The 17,203-nt window shown below is 40.7% G+C and overlaps 1 protein-coding gene across 2 annotated transcripts; it reads left to right on the top strand.

The window, feature by feature from the left end:
• Nucleotides 1-4,271: 4,271 nt before the first annotated feature.
• On the top strand, nucleotides 4,272-11,120 carry ankrd49 (ankyrin repeat domain 49). 2 transcript variants are annotated; one of them, XM_026171053.2, is made up of 3 exons: nucleotides 4,272-4,456; nucleotides 6,986-7,204; nucleotides 10,539-11,120. In XM_026171053.2, the coding sequence occupies exons 2-3, from the start codon at nucleotides 6,992-6,994 to the stop codon at nucleotides 11,013-11,015; spliced, it is 690 nt and encodes a 229-aa protein (XP_026026838.1). In that variant the 5' UTR covers nucleotides 4,272-4,456; nucleotides 6,986-6,991; the 3' UTR covers nucleotides 11,016-11,120. The 2 variants fall into 2 exon arrangements, with proteins under 2 accessions (XP_026026838.1, XP_026026839.1); XM_026171054.2 differs by having other exon boundaries at nucleotides 4,290-4,456; nucleotides 6,983-7,204.
• Nucleotides 11,121-17,203: the final 6,083 nt, after the last annotated feature.

The raw sequence follows: 17,203 nt of genomic DNA, 5'->3' as shown, positions 1-17,203 counted from the left end.
ATGTGTGTGTGCAAAAACATATTTGTCAGCACAGTTGCCCACACACACTTTTTTGCATGATTAGATCAAAACTATGCAAAAAGTATGAAAAACACATGCAGTATTTTGCATGTGGATGTACTTACCAATACCTGCAGTGTTGCAAACCACATATTTTGTACCTGTCACTCTGAGGTTTCTTGTTTGTTTGATTTTCATGTCTAAAAAAATTCCAGGGTGATGCCATCCTGAGTGTTGCTAATGCACTCACTCTGTTGACTAGTTAGAGCCCAGGCCTATTTCTATTATCTTGCTGATGAGCCATCTGATTGATTCACGACTCTCGGTGCAAATGCCCTCAGAAAAATTTTAACAGGGTGGAAAAGAAGTCTTTTATATTTTAGCTTTCCAGCTGTGTTGACATGTGTCAAAAAATGAGAATAAATTCTTGTGACATTGCTTTGATTGGCTTAATTTCGTTACATTTCAAATGAGCTCCAAAAGATGTGTTGTTTTTTGCAGAATGGCTGGATGAACAACCTTTGCCTCGGAGAGCGTGTTGTGGAGATAACAAGGCAGCTGCTGAACATTAATCCTTGGCTGAGGTTTAAATACTATAAAGGCTCCAGGCGAGATCTCGCAAAAGTCCGTCTTAATTTTTTTTCTCCCATGTCCCCTGCGGGGCTCCGTAATTTATAGCTGTTCGAAATTAAAGTTATTCCAGCAGGTATTATGAAAAGCAGGAGTACACTGTGTTTCAGGGATAACAGCGACCTCTGTGGCCACAAGTGGAAATTACATCATTTTGGCACAGCTTATCATGTGCCCGCGAACCCAAAACAAAATCTCATCTCATTACAAAACAGCAATTTTACAGTTCACAGTCATTTAATTTAATTTAACTTAACGCGAGCTCAGTGTAAAATGTGGTGGATAAAACATGCCAGTTTATGCAATGTTAGTTTATTTTGTATCTTTCACCCTCCTAATGTGAAATTTTTGAATCATGACTACAAGCAGCAATTATGAAATAATAACGTGATTCCAGCATTAAAATTATACCATCACAGCTGATATCTGCACATTCACATTTGGTTCTGTTTTAAAAGAAAAAAAATGTTTATTGGTTTGAAAGGCATGCCTCAAAAGCTACAGTATGTTAGGGGTCAGGGTGAGATGGTGCTAGATGATCCCTACAGGGAGCAGCTGAAAGAAGAAGAGACATGAAAAAGAATAACAAAGTGCTGAAAACTTTGATGGTTTGGCCTACAGCAAATTGCCAGACATTCATTGTGATAGTTTCAGCCTGGCCATTTTACCGCTGCCAGTCTTCAGGAATAGTGTCCAGGCTCATTGAAGCACATTCAGAGCTCTTCAACGCTTCACTAAAACCGAGGTCGGAGCTCTGGAGAGGCCAACCCGTGACAGACAGTTTGTTATTGTGTGTTTTTCTATTCATGTATGTTTTTATTGCATACCTGGATAGAAATGTTTTTATTGATTTTTTATTATTATTATTATTACATTGGCAGTGTGTTTGGGGTCACTGTGAAAAATTAAGCTGCTGTTAATCAGATGCTTTCCAGATGGTATTACATGGTGGATCAATATCTAACAGTACTTTTCTGTGTTCATAATTCCATCATTTTGATGAGAGCTCCAATAATACTGCCTGAAATGCAGCCAATGGACAACTTAGTTTTGAGTTGTGGGAAAAAACCATGACAGAGCCTCTACTGTTGCTCTTCTGTGTTGGCTGTAGACTCTCACTTTTGTACCTCTCCTCACCCTCTCCTTACATACTCACTCAAAAGACTTAAAACAAATGTTTCAAATTTAGATTCATCACTCCATCAGACCTGTTGCTAGTGATTTTTAGTTTGGTTCTTGTATAATTTAACACAGTGGCCCCCAACCTTTTTTGCGCCCTGTCGCGACCTTTAAGGTGTCACGGATAAATACGTTAAAATAAAACCAGTGCTGGTAACAAAAAAAAGATTTATTCATAACACATGGGAAAAGACCCAGAGAAAAAGAGTTAATGATAAATGTGATTTTTTTAAAATAACTCTAAAAATCAATAAAAACCCTGAAAACCATAAATTTCACGCCAAACCTCAACTCTCACGGCCCGGTACAAAACAACTCACGGACCGGTACCGGGCCATGGCCCGGGGGTTGGGGACCACTGATTTAAGAAACCTTAGCCTTTTCTTTCTTTTTCCTTTCATTACGAATGGCTTCTTGACAGCCACCACCTTGATACCACGTCCACTGAGACCATTTCTGATGATTAGACTGATTAGCTGAAGGGCCAGATGCATCTCTCAGGGTCTGTGTCAGATTTTTTTCTGAATTTTTTACTCATTGTGAAAGACATGACTTTCAGATACTGTTAATCTGGTGTAGATACTTTATTAGACCTGCCACTTTTTCTTTTGTCCTCCACTTTGTCCAATTTCCTCAACTTTTTTTAGGACACCTTGCACATGATATGTCAAGTTTTCAGTTAACAGGTCTTGGGAATCACCTTGTTGGTGCAAAAATAAAATTTCATGCCTGTCAAATTATGTTTACTTTGACATTTCTCATGGATCCAACCAAAGAAACTAGAACAAATGATTATTTTTTTCCCACAACTTAAAACTAAGTTGTCCGTTTTATACAGACACAACCAGTGACGGTCCTAGCCTGTTTGGCGCCCTGGGCGAAAACTCCCTCCCTTATTTCTGGGATTTCGCACAACCTAGGATCCAAATCATGAATACATAATGGACTTGGATTTACAAGATTATGAATGAAATGTGCTCTATTTGGAAGCAGCCGGCCCCCTCCCCTTTCGATTGTTTGTGTGTGAGACTTTAAATCATCAAACTGTAAATTATAAATTTTGAATTGTTATTGATCCCTTTACCCCTGGTCCTAAAGTGTATATTTATTTTCTTACTCTTCTTATATTTATTGTTTGTTTACTTGCACTGCTGTAACTGGAGCCTTGTCGCCTCGTTTATGCTGGACTGTATGTAGCGGAGATGACTTTGACTTCGGCAGCGAGCAGGCGCACTGAGGGCTCTCGCGCTCACTTTTCGCGTATAGAATTTCGAAAAAACATCGGTGCAAATTATAAGTCTGTATCATAATATCTGGTGTTTTCGTGTTTGTTGGTTTGTTTTTATTTTGTTTTATTTTGCGAGTTGGTTATTAGATGCCACTCCAGCCAGCCAGAGAATCCCCCGCTGCCCCGACCTCTCCTCCCTGTGCCGCAAGCAGCAGGCGCACCTCGCAAACGGAGGGCACCCTTACTCCCAGCAAATAGGCGATAGAAAACCAATTGGTGCCTATACCATTCCCAATATGCGCTGGCATGACGTTGGGGCAGCATGAGTAGGCTACGAGCATTCTTTTTTTTTAAAATTTTTTGCCGATGCCCGTGATGCCGCCCCCCACAAGGTAACCGTATCAAACCGTATCAAAAACCGCTACTGGACACAACACCAGTTGACCCCTTTAATCAGGTGCATTTTTATGTTTGAATGGTTCACAGGTCCGTGTTAAAACACTCCTATGAAAAAGTTCACGTAAAAGGACTGGACTGAAAATGAGTGGAAAAAGCAGCCAGTGTCCAAAGAAAAACTTCCAAAAGCCTTCAGAAAGCCTGGAGAACTATTGTTCAAGATCACTTTAAAAGATTACCAGAAAGTCTCACTCCTTTTAAAGAAACACAAAGATGTCAGGCGGCTCAATCCGATCACTCTACACTATAGATACAAATGCTGGTATTGATCAGTGCCAGCACAACTGGATCAATACTTTATTTCTATCCTCTAAGTTTGGTATGTAGCCCACTAAATTGTGTTTAAAAAAAAATTTTTTTTAGATGACTGCCATAAAATATATTTTCAAAATAAATCAAAAGCAGGTTTGTTTTTATTAGGAAATTATTGTGAAAACTAAAACTCACAGTGCTTTAGTGATCAGAATTTGCAAACTAATCATAATTCATCTCATAAACCATGGCACACTGCTCTCCCCTACATTAGCTACCTTTTTAAGTTTAAAAGTATCGATATCGGTATGTTCAACACTTCCTCCGTGTTCACTACTAACTGTTTAATAAATCTGTATTTATAACACCGGCACCAATTGTTCTGCCAGACGGAAGCAGCAGTTTTACTACCAGATGTCGAATAAAAGAAGAAGTAACCCTCCGCGAGCGTTTGTGGGTAATGGAGTCTTTCAATGGCGTGTCTGCTTGGCGCTAACTAGGCGAAGAACTACATATCCCGCTTGTCTTCACTGCAGCGTGTTTTTGTGTGGACGAGGTGAAACGTACTTCGCTTTGCTTTTCTATGCTAGCAGTTAGAGCAGTTACACTCGTGTCTGTGAGCGGTGCTTCACAGATAGTGGACGTCAAAACACGGCCACCATACGTCACGGTGCGGAATGTCAACAACGGCATCTGGCGGAACAGTTTCAGGTGTGTAAGTGTGAATTAAATGTCGTGAACTGCTTGTAAAATTAATCTAACGCCTTTGTTTCACTCATAGTCACTTGGATGAGTGACGAAACGTTTCTCCCACTGAAAACGCTCCGTCCAGATGAACAGAATCAACCTTTGGAGGTCTCCTAATAAAGTTGTCATGTTCATTTTTAAGTGAACATTTCTCAAGGAATAGGGTCGTTGTCAGGTCATTTAGGACCCCTTAAAGATGTTTTATTTTCATTGAGTTGCATTACAGCTCCAGTTCTAAACCCTACATTATTTTTGCTTTACATTTGAGCATGAATAAAGACTTAATGCTGAAGAAGCATTGATGAAGATAATAAATTTTTAATGCACATGAGTCAGGTTAACAAGGCTTTTTTTCTTTAGCATTTACAGTCAAGTGAAACGATGAGCAAATTTTAATACTATACAAAGGTAACCCGAGTAAATACAAAATGCAGTATGTAAGTGGTGATTTCATTTATTAAGGGCAAAAGTTATAAAAACCGCACCGGCCACTGTCAAAATGTAATTCCCCACCTTGTTAAGTCACAAATTCAAAGCCATTAATCACATTTTTTTGGAAAGCTAGCCATGCAAAGACCTGGTTACTGTTGGACCTCTTCAATTATGAAATATGTAAATAGAACCTGTTTTTCAAAGTGAAGTAGATTTAAAGATCTCTAAAAGCAACACATCATGCCACAATCTAAAGAAAGTTGAGAACTCCTGAGAAACAATTTCTCATCTATCAGTCTGGAAATTATTACACAGATATTTCCAAGGTTTTGGACTCCAGCAAACTGCTGTGAGAGGCACTGTCTAGAAATGACCAGCTTCACCACTGAACTTTTCCAGGAGTGGCCAGCTTACCAAAATTCCTCCAAGAACACATCAACGACTTATCCAGGAGGTTGCAAAACAACAAACAGGCAAAAACCACTGCTGACCAAAAGGAACACGACGACTTGTCTCACATTCGCCCAAAAACATCTTGATGATGCCTTAGACTTTTGGGAAAATATTCCATGGACTGAGTCAAAGGTTTCATAAAAAGAGCATCGTAGCAACAGTCAAGCATGGTGGTGGTAGTGTAATGGTCTGGGGCTGCTTTGCGGCTTCAGGATCAGGATGACTTGTCGTAACTGATGCAACCATGAATTCTGCTTTCTACCAGAAAATTCTGAAGGAGAATGTCTGACATTCATGCCCTGAAGCTTGAACACATTTGAGTCCTGCAGCAGGAAAAAGATTTGCAGTCCACTTCTTAACGGCTCCAAAACAAAAATGTTTGGAGTGACCTAGTCAAAAAAACCACACCTGATGCCTCTTAAAGTCACCTTTCTCTGCACCTCTGGACCGTTTCCAGTGCAGTTTTCTGGAAATCCCTTTCACTCTCCTCAATCCTGAGTGTCACTAATGATGAGAGCGGAGCCTCACGCGACAACCGGGTGACCAAACAGAAGTTCCCAACATCAAAGCCTGAAGATAAGCCCCCTGAACAGGAGCATGTTTGTTTTTGTTCTGACATTTACAGTATTCTGCACTGAGAGTCCACCCACAACAGTTGCACTGTCAAACCAGGGTTGTGCTCTAACATCCTGAGTCACCCAAACTCATCCGATTTATTGTCCTAACCCTATTTTAATAAGCAGCAATCACTTAAAGTTTTTCGATTCACACCATGTAAAATTAAACATTGTTTTTACTTTGATACAATTATAATTTTCATCACTTCCCTTTCAGTAATTTTTCAGTTAATTATTTTTTAGCCACTGAGAGTAGTCAGCTTTGTCCTACCCGAGAGATTTAATTTAGACTGACATAAAAGGGAGAAAGGAAAAAAAAATAGCTAAAAACCTGATGCGAGAATGTCTGATCATAACAAAAATGACGATAAAATGGTTTCTGTTGTAAAGTCTGCCAGTCAATTAACCATTCTGATATTGCAAACTAGGAATAATGGAATGACAGCTCACATTTGAGAAACTTGAAAGGTCTATATTTGACATTTTCCAGTTACCAAAATAGGTTTTAATTATTTTTCTACTCATTAATTCCCTCATTGTGTCAGTGCCGCAGCTAAGAAAGAATCTGACGGGAACAACAGATGTGATGGCTTATTGTTTGTCTACTCTTAAAGGTGCGAATATCAAATTTAAGAAGCAACAGACCAAAAATAATTATGAAACCATCTGTGCATGCCAGATTCTTCTATAATGACTGTTTGTCAGCAGTGAGGTAGCCCGAGCCCGGCAGCTGGATATGTTTCTGTAATCCTAATGATGCTGGACATTTTTTATCCAATGCGGTCTATAAAGAACTGGGGGAAATAAATGAGCCACAAGGCTTTAGGTCGTTGCACACTTACATTTTAAAGATCTGGTAGATCATATCTTACACAAACACTAGGTAGAAATTAATTGGTTCTTTGGGTGGCTCACTGGTGTTTGTGTCTACTTCAACCTTAACACGAGGAACAAACTAATAACTCTGACGTGTCTTCTCTGTCCAAAGCAGCGACTGATGGAGTTTCCAGAAGATTTTAACCAGCTCGAGCTTCTCGACACACACGGACACCTGATCCCCCGAGGGTCTGGCAGCGTGTGGACCGGAAGCAAGGACGATGAAGAAGAGCCAGAGGAGAGGGAGCACAGTGAGGAGTGGTATCTGGAAAAGGAGGAAGCTCTCAAAGATGAACCCAACGAGCTCATTCTGTGGGCGGCAGAAAACAATCGCGTAAGTCCAGTTTTGTTTTCAGATTAGGGGTGAGCGGTAGAGCTTTAAAATAATATTATTATTTCAAGGAAATTTGTGAAAATGATATTATGTATGGGGAAAAATCTTTTCCATCCTTGTTTTACAGTGAGCTACTGTCACTGCTGACAGGCTATCTAATTTGAAGTGTGAATCTATTGAAACAAAGTGCCAGTTTTTCCTGGTGCCAACTGGTACCAATTCCCTTCTGGCTTCATCTTCGTTTTTGCAGCGTTTAAAAAAAAAAAGAAAAAGAAAAGAAAAGTTTAGTTGTTTTGCTTCTCATTTCCTTCCTTCTTCACATGAACTACAGTAGAACCCAAAGGAAGGAGATAATATCCTCGTTTATATTGTAGCCTGAATAGTTAAACTTTGAGTTTTTCTTCCATCTGTTGCAGCACAAACGGTATCATCAGTCATTCAGGTCTTTAAACTGAAACATGGTTTGATTTTCATCCTTTGGGCATCCAGTTTTTTTTAACCATCTATCAACATGAACATCTTGTGCTGCTGCAGTTTAGCTCACTTTTGTCAACTACTGTAGGTTTTTTTTTTGGTAGTTTAAGATGAATTTTACCCGTTTTGATCCCAACTCTCTGTAGATGACCTTTACTTAACTAAAGATACCAAACTTATACAAAGTTCACCTAAATACGCTGCAGTCTCAGAAGTGAGCAGGAAACGAGTTAACACTATTATTGTACCGAGATTAAACGGCTGTCGCAGTACAGCTTCTTCTGCAAATGACTTTTTCCTGTCGTGAAAATGGCGACAGCAGCTTTCAGTGGTCTCAACATAATACCACAAAAATACATTTTGCTGTCATCTTAAAAGCAGCACTTTGCTTCCCCCTCACACACTCCTGCCCTCTTCCCCATCATCTTCCTCTTTGCAGTCAGCAGCTGCGAGCGGATCAGTCTGTTCTTTTTCCTTCTTTGTCGCTGGTTTTCTTTGTAAGATACTGAGTTATCCAATGTAGCATCTGCTGCTGACTATTTGTTGACAGTAAAACTACGCCTCTGGAAACCTATGTTATTTTAAAGCATGAGCTTTTTTATTTTAAAGGTCACTGGGAAATGAAAACTGAAGGTATAGAGCCGCCGGTCTTTGCTGTTGCTGATGTCTCCCCTAAATTTTAGTTCAGGATACACTGACTGCCACGTCTATTTACTGCAATTTCTCAGCCAAGCATCCCTCTTGGTCAATTACTAGACACTATTTATTCAAGTTTGAATTAAAGTCCTGGGGGCACACACTGGGGAAAAAATCACAGCACAAGCTGATGCTTTATGAATTTCAAACCAGTCATGACCTTTGAGTCTTCATCTCAGGATAGAAGCAGAGCTGAATAAATAGTAATTACAGCATTTAGGGACACAAATTAAAGTCACTCCATTAAAGTCAAATGTTTGTCAAACAAATATTTTCCCCCGACAGATCTCTGGCCTGCTGCGAGATCTAAGCAGCAACTAATCGTAACTGCATAAAATTCCTACTGGCTGAAGCTGGACATCATCCAAGTGTGAGGGTAGAGCAATGGCAAAACTAATCAGCTTCGTATATTCACTTTATTTTTACACTTCACCTTTAAGGATAAATACAAAGATAAAAGCACAGTTTCATCATATGCATCCTTTATTTTGGCAGATTTTTGTTCTAATCCCACGGAGACGTTGACCACACACAGGATGGTTTGTGGTATCCTTTAAGTTGTTTCCACTTGAGAAGGTTAAATAGTGTAAATAAATAGTCTTGAATGTTGATTTTTTTTTTTTAATGATTATTTCTTCTAGTTAAAATTACACATGGCTCTCTAACCACAAATGGGAACTCGTGAATTAGTTGTAAATATTTCACAGGCAGCAGTGATTATATTTGAATTTCAAATTTTAATACTCAGAAGGCATCAATACCTTTTTCCCAGTTATATAAAAAATAAAAACAAAACACAGAGTTTACAAAGTGACCGTCTAGATTAAAAATGATAGAACTATATACTAATGCACCAGTATAGCTGTATGAGTAACCTGCTGTCTGAGACTTGTGGTAAATTCAATATTAAATGTCAAGAATTGCAGAAGTTCCACCGAGGAATAAAAAATCTCATGACTTTCTACACCATGAGGCAGGAAGCAGCACAGAAACACAGCTGCATTTAATACAGCCTGAACTCCCGAAAAAGACAAAGCACAAAAGCTGAATGAAAAACAATATACACTTGCAGATAATTAAACTTGCGTCAGCCTAATTTAATCAAAGTTCATTATTTGCATTATAACACTGTCACATCCAGCAGTTTCCCTCAACACACCATAATTGAAAAAGATTCGTGCGTGGAATAAATTCCCAAATAATTCAAAGTTATTTGGAGTCATGACAAATTTTCTTGATTTTTGTCTTGATTAAGTGAGTAGAAGAATTCAGCTGAGCAGTTTCCAGACAGTAAGTCCTGATAATGTCAGGAGAATAATTTCATGGAGCTGTCCAGAGTTTCCTTTTTGTACATGTAGCCCATAGCAGGAGATTTTCATCAGATGTGTTCTCATTGTTCTCACCTCTGGAACAAGTCAGCTTAACTTTGGAGCTAAGAAGCTGGGTAGAGCATGTAGGAGGCAGGATGCGCAGCACCCACTCATTTGCTGTAAATTCCCAGAGCTTTTGCCTTCTGTGTTCTCAGTTTGACCTTGCACTGACTTTGTACAAGGAAGCTGGCAGGGAGAAGATCTTTTGACGCCTGGTCCGGGGCTACAGTGCATGTGTGAATATAATTTAAACAGCAGTTCTTCCTCCTGCAGGGTGATTTTCAGTCTGACATTACTGTCTTTAAATCATAATCTTATATGCTTTTCATACAAGTTTCACACAAGACAGATACAAACTTTATAAGATTTATATATATCTTTTCCATATGGGTAACCTTTACTTTGAAGCTGAACAGTCTACGTTTCCAGTTTATATTAAAGTTTCTCCACTGCTCAGAGACTAGTTGACAAGTGTTTGCAGAGTGTTCCTTTTGACCTTTTTTCTTTGTTAGCCTACGTTATTGGTATCAGTTTGTTGGTTAAACCGAAGCTTTGCTGAAGAGGTATCAGAAAGTCTGAAAATCAAACTGCTGCATCAGGTCCTTTGACAGCTTTTGGTGCCTTTACCGCAAAGTAAAAAATAAACGAAGGTGCTTATGTGACTATTTAAAGTTTGCATGAAGCACAAATGGAGCCGACCTTGTGATCAATGTTGCAGAAATGAAGTTTTATTTGAGAAAGAGCAGCTCAAATGAAAGGTTTTCTTACAATCACTTTATGTGGTTTTCTTTCAGCTTGCCACAGTCCACAGTTTGTTAGCTGCTGATCCTTCGCTGGTGCACTGCTGTGATGAAGATGGTTACACTCCCCTGCACCGTGCAGCATACAGCGGTCACATCGAAGTCGTCTGTGCTCTGCTTGCCGGCGGCTCTAAGGTCAACCCCCGCACCATCGACGGCTGGACTCCCCTTCACAGCGCTTGCCGCTGGAGCCGCGTTTCTGTGGCGAGTTGTCTCCTGCAGCACGGAGCGGAACTGAACGCCCAGACCAACGGTGGACTCACACCATTACATCTCGCTGCTTCATACACAAGCTTCTCAAAAACAGACTCCAGACACACCTTAGAGCTGCTGCTCTCTCAGCGCCATCTGAAGCCGGGGCTCCGCAGCAGCAGCGGGGAGACTGCCGGAGAGGTGGCTCGACGTAGTGGGCCCCATCACTTTATGTTTGAGATGGTGGAAGACTATGTGAATGTGGTGCCCATCTCATGAACAAAAGCACAGGCCCACACAGGCTTTCACATTAGTATTGATGTCTTGCTCATGGTCAGGTTTCCTTTTGAAGCAACATAATAAACGTGAATGTCAAATCTCCAATTCATCTTCTTTACAATTAGACTGAAAGTTTCTTCTCTTTTATTCTGCAATAGACCACAGGTTAAAAAAAGGTCTCTTTAAACCTGAAATTGCAGGATTTCTGAGGAGCTGAAAAGATGCTGTGATAAGATTCAAGCTGTGTTTCTGAGTGCCAATTGTTCAGTGACATTTAGATATTAGAAATTCAAACCATTATATATGAGTAGTTATTTTAGTATCTACCTGTTAACTAAAAGTCTTTTTCAACCTTGAAAGGTTTTCTTTGGATTTGTGTAGGGCCTAACTTTTACACTCATTAGCCACTTTATTTGTTGCTCGAGTAGGCTCTGGTACTCAAACGATGATCACTTGGTACTATGGTGCCCAAAATGTGCCAAGTAAATATAACCCACACCATTACAACACCACTACTAGCCTGAAACACTGATTAAAGGTAGGATGGATGAGACTTATCAGATCAGGCAATGTTTTTTTATTTTCTATGGTCCAGTTATAGTGAACTTGTTGTGTAGCCTCAATTTCCTGTTCTTAGCTGACAGAGATGGCATCCAGGTTGGTCTTCTGCTGCTATAGCCCATCTGCTTTAAGGTTTGACATGTTTTAAGAGATGCTTTTCTGCATAACTTGGTTGTAACTTATGCTTATTAGTGAATATTCATACTGATCTTCTTTTGGCCTCTGACAGTGGATTTATGTCTGTGCTTGTATGGCTAAACCTCAGTGCAGTGTTTGATACTGTTGAGAATATTTTATTATAGAAATTAGAGCATGCCATAGATACTGCACTGCTGTGATTTGAATCATATCTAATAAACCCCAATGTGTTAATGTAAATGGGAAGTCCACAGGGTTCTAGGATTCTGCTGACATTATATATGGATCCCTTAGGCCAGGGGTCCCCAATCCCAGTCCACGAGGGCCGGTGTCCCTGCAGGTTTTAGATGTGGCCTTGATCCATCACAGCTGATTTAAATGGATAAATTACCTTCTCAACATGTCTTGCAGTTCTCCAGAGGCCTGGTAATGAACTGATCATGTGATTCAGGTGTGTTGACTCAGGGTGAGATCTAAAACCTGCAGGGACTGGCATTGGGGACCCCTGCCTTAGGCAATATCATTAGCATGCATTTTTATTGGTTTGCAGATGATACCCAGGTTTATCTATGAAGTCGGAAGTCAGGTAGCACACACCAATTAGTTAAACTGCAGGAACATCTTAAAGACATAAAGACCTGGATGACCTCTAATTTCCAGCTTGTAAATCCAGATTGTCACAGAACACGGAGTGTTCAGGTAACAGGACCCCAAAGCAGACTCAGCACACCGCAGCTCAGAACTATGTACAAGTTTTTATTGAACTGAAGAATCTTTTAACAACGCTAAGGAAACGAAAAACTAAGGCTCATACCACGGGGGGAAACGAGGAGCGTGGAGCCCAGGAGCACCGTAATCGGGACCGTGGGGAAACTGCAACAGAAAGGGGAGACACAGTTAACAGCACGCAGGTTGTCAAGAAATGAACAGCTAGACTTCATAAGTTGCCGAGGCTTACAGGTAGAGCAGGACCGTGGAGCTTGGAGGGGAGAGGTGCCCGTGAAGGGAATCCTAGGGAGGGAGGGAGGCCACAAGCTTCCAGGAGACTTACGGACTGGCGAAGAGAAGCTGTCAGAGCTGGCTGAAGTAGTCCTCCGGTGATTGCCTCAGATGAGACGTAGGTGGTTTGGAGGCGGCCCAGCCCGAGGGTGTGGCCACCGTAGCCTCCCACGGCTCCCTGGATGCCGAGCCATGGGCCGTGACACAGATAAAACTGAGCGACTGTTATTGTGATTTGGTGCTGTCTAGTTAAAGTGAGGTTTAATTTTTGAGTTCCCATTGAGTTAATATTTGATTTACTGCTGGCCTCCCTGTCAGCTCAAAGCAGTCTGGTTATGCTCTGACCTCTGGCATCAACAGTTAAAGTAGTTTAAACATGCTGTGTGCAACATAGATCGCAACTAGAATATTTTTCTTTTCAGTTACTGCTAAATATTAAAGTTTTTAATAATAGCTTCTTACTTTGTGTGACAAGGTTTTACAGATCTTCTCTGCATGCTTTTTCTCAGGCAATGACCATTAAAAGGAACCCCGGCTATTAAGACATGTTTGTGTTAAAATATGTATGTGCTTTCAATAATATATATGTGGAATTAAAATACGCCAAATGTTTTCCTTTTAAGCACATTTTACAGGGAGTGCAGAATTATTAGGCAAGTTGTATTTTTGAGGAATAATTTTATTATTGAACAACAACCATGTTCTCAATGAACCCAAAAAACTCATTAATATCAAAGCTGAATGTTTTTGGAAGTAGTTTTTAGTTTGTTTTTAGTTTTAGCTATTTTAGGGGGATATCTGTGTGTGCAGGTGACTATTACTGTGCATAATTATTAGGCAACTTAACAAAAAACAAATATATACCCATTTCAATTATTTATTTTTACCAGTGAAACCAATATAACATCTCCACATTCACAAATATACATTTCTGACATTCAAAAACAAAACAAAAACAAATCAGCGACCAATATAGCCACCTTTCTTTGCAAGGACACTCAAAAGCCTGCCATCCATGGATTCTGTCAGTGTTTTGATCTGTTCACCATCAACATTGCGTGCAGCAGCAACCACAGCCTCCCAGACACTGTTCAGAGAGGTGTACTGTTTTCCCTCCTTGTAAATCTCACATTTGATGATGGACCACAGGTTCTCAATGGGGTTCAGATCAGGTGAACAAGGTGGCCATGTCATTAGTTTTTCTTCTTTTATACCCTTTCTTGCCAGCCACGCTGTGGAGTACTTGGACGCGTGTGATGGAGCATTGTCCTGCATGAAAATCATGTTTTTCTTGAAGGATGCAGACTTCTTCCTGTACCACTGCTTGAAGAAGGTGTCTTCCAGAAACTGGCAGTAGGACTGGGAGTTGAGCTTGACTCCATCCTCAACCCGAAAAGGCCCCACAAGCTCATCTTTGATGATACCAGCCCAAACCAGTACTCCACCTCCACCTTGCTGGCGTCTGAGTCGGACTGGAGCTCTCTGCCCTTTACCAATCCAGCCACGGGCCCATCCATCTGGCCCATCAAGACTCACTCTCATTTCATCAGTCCATAAAACCTTAGAAAAACCAGTCTTGAGATATTTCTTGGCCCAGTCTTGACGTTTCAGCTTGTGTGTCTTGTTCAGTGGTGGTCGTCTTTCAGCCTTTCTTACCTTGGCCATGTCTCTGAGTATTGTACACCTTGTGCTTTTGGGCACTCCAGTGATGTTGCAGCTCTGAAATATGGCCAAACTGGTGGCAAGTGGCATCTTGGCAGCTGCACGCTTGACTTTTCTCAGTTCATGGGCAGTTATTTTGCGCCTTGGTTTTTCCACACGCTTCTTGCGACCCTGTTGACTATTTTGAATGAAACGCTTGATTGTTCGATGATCACGCTTCAGAAGCTTTGCAATTTTGAGACTGCTGCATCCCTCTGCAAGATATCTCACTATTTTTGACTTTTCTGAGCCTGTCAAGTCCTTCTTTTGACCCATTTTGCCAAAGGAAAGGACGTTGCCTAATAATTATGCACACCTGATATAGGGTGTTGATGTCATTAGACCACACCCCTTCTCATTACAGAGATGCACATCACCTAATATGCTTAATTGGTAGTAGGCTTTCGAGCCTATACAGCTTGGAGTAAGACAACATGCATGAAGAGGATGATGTGGACAAAATACTCATTTGCCTAATAATTCTGCACTCCCTGTATATATAACCGATTTACAAGTAGGCCGCCATTGTTATTTACTTCTCAATACACTCTGGGTAGTGTCATCATACGGTTTCACCGCATCACAGTTTGAACCAGAGAGAGGATGAAAATAGTCAACCAGGGCCCTATTTCAGGAAGCCGGTTTAGTGCAAACTCTGAGTAAGTATACCCTGAGTTAACGAAAACTCTGGGTTTTCGGTTTCACAAAGCGAGTTTAGATTAATTCTGAGTGAGTTACTATGACGACACACTCCGTGAAGCTAACCTGCCCCCTAGCAGGTTTACTTCAACTAACCCTGACTGTCCCCGCCTCTTTGTCAGAAACCTGACTGTAGGAAGTGTCAGACATGGCATGCCCCTTCCTTGAAGAGCCAGTAGATGTTGAAGCCCAAATTCTCCGCAGAGCTCTCCGCCGGGAGAGAGTGATTAGAGCGCGTTTGGACATTTTATCATTTCCTGATGATTTCCTGTGTGAACGTTACCGTTTTTCAGCACAATCTATAATTTATTTGAATAACATCCTCAGGCCTAATATTGCTCATGTGACACATCGCGGACATTCTCTCAGTTCTGTACATATTATTTGTATCGCACTTCGGTTTCTTGCAAACGGGAGCTTTCTGTATAATATTGGTTACGCTGAGCACGTTCCCAAGGCTACCGTCTGTCGGGCAGTCAGGAATGTTACAGTTGCACTGAAACGTCTCCTGTACTCGTTTGTGGTGTTCCCCGGTCATAGACCCACAAGATTTATCAAAGAGGGATTCCACAAAATTGCAGGTATCAGGATGAACAAAACTTAATTCATGATGTGGTGATACTTGAACTACTACTTAAATTTTACATTTATTCTCACGGTTCCCAGGCGTGATTGGCTGTATAGATGGCACTCACATTCCAATCATTGCTCCTTCAGTAAATGAAGGAGACTATGTGAACAGGAAGTCTTTCCACAGCATTAATGTACAGGTACATAGTTCCCTGTAGCATTTCAAACTAACAAATTATTTCATTATAGTAATGGATGCTAATTTGTGTTCTCTGCACTGTGAAGATCATATGTGATGCTGCCAACATTATCACAAATGTGGAAGCCAACTGCTCAGCCTCTGTGAGTGGTGGTGGTGGAGGACCCCCACCTGTTTTTCGGGCCTCCGCTTTTTTTTCTGTTGGCTATAACGGGTCACATTTGAGCATACAGAGTAAGCAACTATGTACTTGTAATGTGCTCAGATAATTTCAATAAGTGCTTACAGAAAGAAAATTAATGTAGCCTCTAACTGCAATTGATTTACATCGGACAAACAGACCAAGCACTATGGCCCATGATACAATTACACCTTACCTGTTTGGGCTTTATGTATCCTCGTGCGCGCGCTTAACTTGGGGCTAAAGCAACTCCGCGTTGATTGAACTAATTGTTATCAGCCTTTCTGAAACCGAATATTCCGAGTTGGACAGTTCGGGGTTACTCAACCCTGAGTATCGTTTTTCACTCTGAGTTTTCTAAACCGGCTTCCTGAAATAGGGCCCTGGTCTCTTTTTTTGGTTATGCTTGGACTTTTTTTCTTTTTTAGAAAAAAGGGAATTATTTTGAAAATATAACTTCAGTGTTATACTGTGTCATCATAATACTTACCTAACCCTCCTCCCCTAATGCATCAATTTGTATCTCTTTCTGCGTAAATTTATGCTGGATATGTCTTCATTGATGCAAAGAAAACACAAAATGAGTCAACACTGTTGAAACATAATGCCAGGTGCATCCCGGGCATTTTGCATTGATTTCAAATTGTTATTCTCAGCTCATATTATTTTTGAATGTACTATTATCTCTGATGAGTCAACACTCATACAGATATGATTCACTCTTCTCTCCTCTTTTTTGTTTGCCTCAGTCCACACAGGAGATTCTGAGTTTTTGTGTCTTTTTGGGAAGTAGCCTCCTTGTTTATGTGAATGATAAATTCATTTATTTTAATGCACCAGCTGCGCATGTTGAATGCTCAGATGTGTTGAAACACACATCTGTGGTTTTGGATCATTTTCAGGATCGTGTTCATCTCAGCTATGTCACTGAGGCTCACTAAAAACATGCCCAGGCAGTGGGTATCTACAGATTTGTTAACAAACTAAACTTAATAGACGCCTTTCTTGTTTTTAAGCTTTTTTGAGAAAATGTCATTGCACATGAGGGCAGGGATAGCTCAGTAGGTAGAGTGGTGGCCCCATGATCGGAAGGTCGGTGGTTCGACTCCACTTAACAGCTACCCTGAGGTACCCCTGAGC

Source organism: Astatotilapia calliptera, chromosome 6 (genome assembly GCF_964374335.1).
Source record: "Astatotilapia calliptera chromosome 6, fAstCal68.1, whole genome shotgun sequence".
NCBI lineage: Eukaryota > Metazoa > Chordata > Actinopteri > Cichliformes > Cichlidae > Astatotilapia > Astatotilapia calliptera.
The sequence above is the reverse complement of the archived record's forward strand: the minus strand, read 5'-3'. Positions and strand labels throughout refer to the sequence as shown.

Bases quoted from the DNA above. Each gene is read 5' to 3' on its own strand.
- ankrd49 (XM_026171053.2), top strand. From the start codon at position 6,992: ATGGAGTTTCCAGAAGATTTTAACCAGCTCGAGCTTCTCGACACACAC. The intron at 7,205-10,538 runs GTAAGTCCAGTT...GTTTTCTTTCAG, and splicing joins GGGCGGCAGAAAACAATCGC to CTTGCCACAGTCCACAGTTT.